The 8,603-nt window shown below is 37.5% G+C and overlaps 2 protein-coding genes across 2 annotated transcripts in view; both read right to left on the reverse strand.

The window, feature by feature from the left end:
• Positions 1–1,122, reverse strand: part of LOC139710849 (uncharacterized) — a 13,227-nt gene extending 12,105 nt beyond the window's left edge. The window contains exon 1 of the mRNA XM_071622771.1: positions 1,074–1,122. Within this exon, the coding sequence (XP_071478872.1) occupies positions 1,074–1,122 (49 nt within the window). The remainder of the gene's footprint in view (positions 1–1,073) is intronic.
• A 1,425-nt stretch (positions 1,123–2,547) lies between these two features.
• Positions 2,548–8,221, reverse strand: LOC139710848 (interferon-inducible double-stranded RNA-dependent protein kinase activator A homolog). The gene is made up of 3 exons (XM_071622770.1): positions 8,051–8,221; positions 5,371–5,479; positions 2,548–4,693 (listed from the first exon to the last, which is right to left on the reverse strand). The coding sequence occupies exons 1-3, from the start codon at positions 8,114–8,116 to the stop codon at positions 4,407–4,409; spliced, it is 462 nt and encodes a 153-aa protein (XP_071478871.1). The 5' UTR covers positions 8,117–8,221; the 3' UTR covers positions 2,548–4,406.
• Between the last annotated feature and the right edge of the window lie 382 nt (positions 8,222–8,603).

Here is an 8,603-nt window from a genome sequence, read left to right on the forward strand (position 1 = left end):
GTTTGACATCACTCTTCTCAATACATAAAGTAACTTAGATATTAGGTGGATTTCACTGGAAGTAACAATTTGGACAAAAGTATCAAAAGATGTGTTTGGCAATCACATTGTAATATTCTACATAACCATGCCTATGATAGCAGACTGCACAAAGAATAAGAGACAACAACTTGCTAAAAATACATGTCACTCTCTGCTGAATATGTTCTGAATCTGAATAGCAAATACTGGCAAATAGCATACACTGCATATCAAAAAGTGAATGAACCAGTCATTCAGTCATCCCAAATATGAAGCATGCCAGTATAATCATCACCTGAGTCTACTTGTCTATCACTTTCCCTTTTTCCCTACCCACTGCTTATTTTCAGTGCATTAGGAGAGAGAGAGAGTAAAATAATTAACCTTTTATTGACAGCTCAACTGCATTTACAATTCGAAATAGTGAATGAAAAAAAGTTCCAACTTTTGACTATTACAAACTAAATATACAAAGAGTAAAGAATGTGGGTAACTTCTCAGTTTTCTGATAATTTGCACATATAACAACCCTAAATGCAGAGGGGGTTGGGGCTGCCATCTCTATATTTTTGGTGACTGAATCGCGGCCGCCGGGAATTTTGGATTCTCGCTTTGTGATTTTTTTCTCCTAAATTCTTGTGAACATTTTGATACCACATTTGTCCATCTCAGAAATATGGAAATATGGGGTGTGGTACATGTATGTCAATTAGTATGTGCACGTCATTAAAACTGCTCAATGCTGTATACACAGTGTTCAAACTGTCAATACACAGTAGCTTGCATTTCTTCATGGATCTTACCCAGGGAATGATCTGGCACTTGCTGCATGCTTCTATATAGTTCTGTTAAAAACTGGTCACAGTTTGGAAACTATGAGATACATAAGGAGTATAAAACAATTAAAAACACAAACAAAAACAATACAAACATAAGGACGTAAAAGTGATGGAGTCTTTTAGTTGCGAGTGGGGGAAATAGAGTGTTAATAGTTGATTCATATGACTGTTTCATGTTTCCACATGGTTATGAGACTTACAGGGCAAACTGACCAGTACCGTATATAAAGAGAGCCTTGACAACTGCTAAATTGGACGCCATGTCGTTGCCCAGCGTATTACACGTTAGAGGGTTAGCGTGTATGCTCACACACGTACGTACAACTGTAATAATGAAAGCAAACCAAATAAGGGGTAGTGAATAATGGGCACTGTGTATGAGCGCACTTTGGTACCGACATGGCTCCACAAAGATCATGGGACCTGTTTCGACCAATCCCAGGCTTCATAACTCATAAGCCGAAAACCAAGTTGGCCAGACACTCTTTATAAACGTCACTGAACAACAAAAAATATTTAAAAACCTAAACAATAGTTGAAATACAAAACAACTGGTGCCATTTATGAAGATTTGATAGGTCTAAGTGAATTTGATGCACATGATTATGTAAGGAGTGAATTTTGAAAATGTTTGATGAGTGTTGCAAAGGATTTCTTTGCTTTTTCTCACATTTCTAAATGGTTGATTCGTCTTCTCCTTTTTTTTTTTGCACAGAAATTTCCAAATAAGCAAAAATTTACAAATATTCATATAAATTTGCACAAAATATACTATTAATTTTTACAATATCCGGGGTAATAGAAGACAGTAGAAGATACAGTAGTGCCGATGGGTCCAGTAAAAATATTATTTTACTTACATTTTCATTTTAGGATACTGTAGATTTCATTTTTTTGCAATAATTCACAAGTAGTATATTTGTACATGAACAGTATATGCAAGTTTGCTCTACACATAAAGATACATAGGACATGGTTCATTTCTCATTTGGAAAAAATTATTCTTAATCATTACACATTTTCCATATATTTTCAAACTTATTTAGTTGAAATTATGACAACTTTATACAAGCTTAGAAACTCCCTAATAATTGATGATATAGAATGCATTTAATGATTCACTAATTATTAAAAAATTATGTTAATTTAATGAAAATAAATCATGTCATCAGATTCAGCATATGACAATTATCAGCATGCAAATTTTCAAGACCATTGGGCATTGCATTTCTGAGATGGGGAGGGCAATAATCATCCCCCCTCCCCTAATCTTTATGGCTCGAAAAAGCTCAGACAGTACCTAAGGGTTTTGAACACCTTCAGACAACTAGCAAAAAATGTATGAATCAATAATGTACTACTTGTTTGCATACTGGTAGACAGAACCACATACACATAAGGCTTGCCAATAGATCACCATGTCCACAAAAGAAAACAAGAACAACGGGTCAAGGGTAGACTGGTCAGGGCAGACTGGTCAAGGTCAGACTGGTTAGAGGCAGACTTGTCAGAGGTAACTCTTTGCCCCCAAAATGGTGAGGTCACCCATCTCCCGTTACCTTAGATTTTTTTACGCGTGGGAGTTCAGATGAGAGTTAAGATACTATATATTATGCCATATAGAAATGTACATGTATTTTGCAAATTTTGCAAAAATCATGTGCTATTAATTAATTCAATAGCACGCGAAGATATTAACCCTAATCCCAACACAAATGCTTACATGTACTGGTACGCAGTACACAATATGTGATCAAGGTGCATGGTAACTGTTGTGCTCCACAATTGCAAATTTAACCACTTGCGAAATTGTTGGAAGTCCTGATTTGAAAAAAAAAAATATATATATATACTCGCTAAATGGATTGGGAATACAGGGAACCAAAAAAAGAAGAACGGAGAGAGAGAATAGATCAAACCATGTTTACGGCAAGTTAATTGTCTTTGGACTAGCAGATGAATTATACAGTGCTGTTGAATTGATCTGATTACGATGTCAATACCCCATGAAGTAGAACTGGTACGGAAGGTATGGGGATAATCATCTAGTCTAAAGAAGTTCATCCCCAGTGCATGTAAAATCCATTTTATCTTAGTCCTCTATCCGCCGACAACTTGACTTCTCTTCATTTCAGCGGCCAGCATGCATGCATCACCCTGAATCTTTGAGCAATGTGTTTTGTAACCTGGACAAACTCAGAATGGCCTTTGGTGTACAATCAAAAAGATGGCTATTGGTAAGCAATGCTGTCTTCATACTTTCCATACAGTAGTACTTCAGTGTGTAGAATAAAACTCTGTAGGACCTACTAGAGTATGACTGCACAATATCCCTGAATACAAAAGGAAACGTTAAGCAACGCATCAGTAGTTTTTTCATCAAATGTTCACAGGCACCACTCTGCATATACATGTATATACAGTATAGTAGAAGTTTGCAAGTACAAAAACATGTTGTTTTTCACATGATTCCTGACAATGATATCTAAAAATACTCTATCCACCCCCTCCCCCGAAAAAAAAAAAATTTAACATCATTGATTACCACGTTACTCTACAAACCATGTGGCAAGAATGCCCACAGAAAACACACTTCAACAGGTATGTAAACACACAAAGAGAGATATTGACCCTTGATGTGCTTTCGAGTGCCGATTAGCCCAGCATCCTGTATACTGTCCAAAGTCCCTGGCAAAAAAAGAGAGTCAAAGAATACAGCTCTCATGGAGTAGTCTGGCCTTAAGGACTGAATTTTTACACTGCTTTTATGATTGAACATAACATAAGCATCTACACTCTGTAACAAGTGGACAATGTATTGAATTTTTAACAACAAAAAAAGAGAGAGAAAAGGAATTAATACATGAACTCTGTGAATACAAAGTATATGATCCTCCTCTATTCCTTCTGTTCACACTTCTAGAAATATTTCTATTACTGCTTGCCCTGTTCATAACTGGTCAAGGGCAAGGGCTGGGTAATCACCTTCACTTTTAGTTCTGTTTTGTTATTTATTTATTTATTTATTCAGTTTTCTTTACCCAGGGTAGCCCCATCAGTGGTTTATACACTGTTATCCTAGGGGGCCCTGCAACAAAATGACAAAATATAACAGTTCAACATACATACAGTATATGGGGACTATTTTTTAAAATTCCTCTATTTTTCCTGTCTATAAATCTGCAATGCATGAAAAATGAATGTGCTACAGATGGCAATATAAACGTCTTCATGAAAATATGTGCACATCATCTTCATCCTCATCAACGGGTCTATTGACGCTGTGTCCATAATTAAAAGGGTAAACTGGGGTTTTTGTTACATAATGAGGTACACCAAGACTGTAGTCATGCCAGTGACGAGGCACAAAATTTCAGCGTGATGCAGCCATGGGATTCTGGATCGTATCAAATGACATGCCGACTCCTTCGAGTTCCACATCACCTATTCTATCCTTGATACTGCAAGAGAATAAAACTCTTTGAAAAAAAAAAAAACAGAACCGAAATGTCCATTACATCACATGCAACAATGGCAGGCCCTGAATCAATGCGGCTCGAGTTTCACCCGCATCTGTCCGTTGGCTTCCATGGGCTTGGGCACGGCCGCCCGCAGGGCCATGACCTTCAGGTACTGCAGTGCATTGTGGGAGGCCGTCTCCATGGCGTCGTTGCGCGAGAGGCCGTTGGCGAAGCAGACAGTGACGGGCGCGGTCTGGAGGCGGACGAAGCACTGGTAGTGGCCAGCCTTGGTCTGCTCCTCCATGGGCACGTAATCCACTTTGAAGTGCTGCTCCCCGGCCAGGTCCTGAAGCATCTGGGAGTAGGTGGGATCTGGCAGAAAGAGGGAGCAGCAACCTTAGATCACCCAGTATATATCAGTGGATAGAGAAAGCTTATTCTCATACTAACACCTTGGCTCTTTAGAGTCTACCTTTGGCCTGAAGATCCATATTTGGAATGACAAGCTATCATTTAAGAAACCTCTTACTGCTTAACACTTACCAACACTATTCATGATTTGAACAACAACAACAAAATCATTTGAAATAGCTTCAATAGTCATACCTTGGTTCAAGAAGTGACCACTTTGCTGGTGCATCTATGGGACTGTACTGTTTTAGTGGAATGCATGAGTTGAAACATATGCTTGTGTATACGTGTGTGTGCGTTTGTGTGAAATGTGTAGTTGTTCTTTTTTATTTTAATTTCTTAACTTTTATCTTTAGTTGATACAAAAAGTAACAAACACAAGGTACTTTTCTTTTTGTATACTCAAGTGGAATGTGAGTTGCACAGTAATATGTTTCACGCTTAATATGTTTCCATTGGTATATATTGTACATTTGCATACTATATCTAAATACGGAATGTGATCAACAATAATTAAGTAAATATGCGCATGCAACCGAACCTAAACCAATTAAACAAACTGGATCAAACCCACAAACATTCTAGTAAACAAGCAAAGAAACAAACAAAGAAACAAACAAACATCTGACTGTGTTCACCTGGAAACTGGAGTGGGTTCACCCTGAGACTGCCAATAAATGGACCGTCAGCTTGAGGTAGATTCTTGATAAACAGTCGGCTCTGGGAGGGAAGCTTTGGACGCTTTTGCTACGAGCAAAGAAAGCAAAAGACAAAGAAAAATTATGCTTTGAAAATGACATCTGCCAATGCAATCATTTGACAGAAAGCAAAGAAGGTTTTGGGCTCAAGTTTTGCAGCATGGGTGCGGTAGAGGCACTGCAATGTTCGGCATCGCAAGTTGCAATTCCCTAGCCCTGGCCTGCATACTATGCTATGATATTAAGCATTGAGCATTGGGGGAAGTCGCCTGGAATGTGGTAAAGGGCCTGACATGTGCACCTTGTCCACGCAAAAAGGCTTAAAAACAGTTAACACCAACTGTCTAAATAAAGATGTTTGCCTGAAAAAAAAAAAAAATCTTGATCACTTAACACATGCATCCCTTGGTGTATGCCAAACTCACTTTTGAATATTGTGCCAAACCATGACATTAGCCAATAGCAATATCTCATCTTGATTTATTCCTGTACAAAATGTAATGATGTTAAATCAAATTCATACCAATTCATTGTACACAATAACAAGATTTCAAAATTCTTACTGTCTTGAACCTGACCCTTACAGTATCTCTGCGCAGCCAAGAGAACTCCTCCACAGAGAAAGTATATTATGTTTGAAGACCTTGCAAATACTGACCAACTTGTGTACACAGACAGAGGCCCTTTAGTTTGTCTTCTGTGGGCCTCTTGGCCTAATGTGGCAGCATACATTTTAATCACCTACTCTTTCTTTTTTCTGGTATATTGCTAGTTATTTAAAGTAAAAGGAAGTATAAGATACATCATAAATCTAAGTGCACCCATTCATTTCTGGGGAGGGACAATTAATTGATTGATATGTAATTGGGAATCACACATGTGATAACCATTGCAGATACAATGTGATAAACTAGAATTATCACTGAAGGTGATTAATACCCTCGTCCCTAGTGTCGCTTTATAGTATGTGATGTCATGATGGCAATCATACAAACAAAATGTGACCACAGTTGCTTGAGTGCTATGGTAACAGTTGGTTCCACAAGGTTTGGGTAAAAAGTGTGGTTACCATGGCAACTCATTGTCTGATACAGACACAAGGGACATTTTGCATAACTACACATTATACAGGCACCAAATTTGACCTTCATAGCTTGAATGATTTATTTCGATACAAAAATGAGTGATTACGATGGCAACACATTTTCCTTGTACTAACACATTGGTGTCTTGCAAAGCTACACTTCTACATCATGATACATACTAAATTTGACTTTAATTGCTTGAATGATGAAAAAGTTATTCGATCTGCAAGGTTTTGGTAAAATTGTGGTTACCATGGCAACGGTTTGTGTGACAAACACAAAAATTATGTGTTCCACATCTATACCTCAGGGCCATAATGCCTACCAAATTTGGTTTCAATTGCTTGTAAACTGTGGAAGAAGTTCACTCCACAGGATTTCAAAAAAAAAAAAACATGCGGTTACCATGGCAACACATTGTCCGATACGAATACAAAGGACATTTTGCAAAACTACACTTAAAGAGCATCATACGCATACACACCAAATTTCACCTTCACAGATTAAATGGTTCAATTTGATACAAAAATGAGTGGTTACCATGGCAACACATTTTTCTTATATCAACACATTGTTATCTTTTTTTTTTCAAATGATAGAATTTATTGATTTCTCGAAGCAATATAATTTTACAGAGGATAAATGAATTACAAAGTTATTACTTCAACACAAAAACATTTCTTTGATACAAACAATTTAAACACTTATCTGTGTTTTTTATGCTTTTTTTCAAATATTTAAATAACTTACACATTGTTATCTTGCATAACTTCACCTCCCGATCATCATACATACTAAATTTGACCTTAATTGCTTGAATGATGTGGAAGTTATTCAATCCACAAGATTTTGGTAAAATTATGGTTACCATAGCAATGCTTTGTCTGACAAACACAAAAATTATGTGTTCCACATCTATGCCTCAAGGCCATAATGCCTACCAAATTGGATTTCAATCGCTTCAAAACTGTGGACGTTGTTCACTCCACAGGATTTCGAAGAAAACATGTGGTTACCATGGCAACGCTTTGTCAAGTACAAATACAAAGAGTGTCTTGCATAACTACACCTATAAATCATCATAGATACCAATTTTGAAATTGATTGCTTAAATACTATGGAAGTAGTTCCCTCCACAAGGTTTTGGTAAAATTGTGGTTTCCATGGCAACGCATTGTCTGACAAACACAAAAAACATGTCTTGCACATCTATACCTCAATATCGTCATTTACCCTAAGTTTCATTTAAATTGCTTCAAAACTGTAGAAGGAGTTTGCGACGCAAGATTTTGCAACAGACCGACCGACCACCCGATCGCCCGCCCGACCGCCCGACCAACATCATGGTGATTCCTATACACCTCCTTCACACTAAGTGTGGCGGGGGTATAAATATAGTTACAACCCTACAGGCCATTATCTTTTTTTTTTCAAAATCCCATTGAGCAGCTGCAATGTACAGACTTGACCAACATGGAAAGAGTGAATGACAAAGGCAGTCAGTAAATTTATTTGGAATTTCTCCTTGCGCTCACCTTCTGCTTCTTGTTTATGAGGCCTGGGTTGACGTCAACTGGTAATTTCTGCAGTACTTCCAACATTGCACTGGCTGCTGCCCTTTTTGCCAGCCTTTTGCTCTGATCAATGCCTGATGCCAAGATAGTGAGGAAAAAGTGTTGGATGTTCTGGTGATTTTTAGAAGAACTCTTAAACTTTCAATTACATTTTACAGTTGTCACTTTGGCGTAAAAAGGACAAGCTTGGCCATGAAATATATAACTAAATAGAAAGACTAAATGAGAACTTACCTGTTTGAAATTTGATCTTTATTTTATGAGGGAGTTTCAGGAAGAGAATACATTGAGAGACCCGCTTTGCGCACGAGCAGTCATTTTTCGAAGCATCAAATGTGGCTGCTGGATATTTGAAAGATTATGGAGAACTTAGCCTCAAGTTTGAAAACTTTGGGAGGGAGAGGAAGGAATGTATTCTCTTCCTACAACTCCCTCGTAAAATGAAGATCAAATTTCAAACAGGTTAGTTCTCATTTAATCTTTCTATTTTACTTCTGGAGTCTCCGAAAGAGAC

This window comes from Diadema antillarum, unplaced genomic scaffold, assembly GCF_040938485.1.
Source record: "Diadema antillarum isolate AM-2024a unplaced genomic scaffold, OU_Dant_1.0 seq00001577_RagTag, whole genome shotgun sequence".
Lineage (NCBI taxonomy): Eukaryota > Metazoa > Echinodermata > Echinoidea > Diadematoida > Diadematidae > Diadema > Diadema antillarum.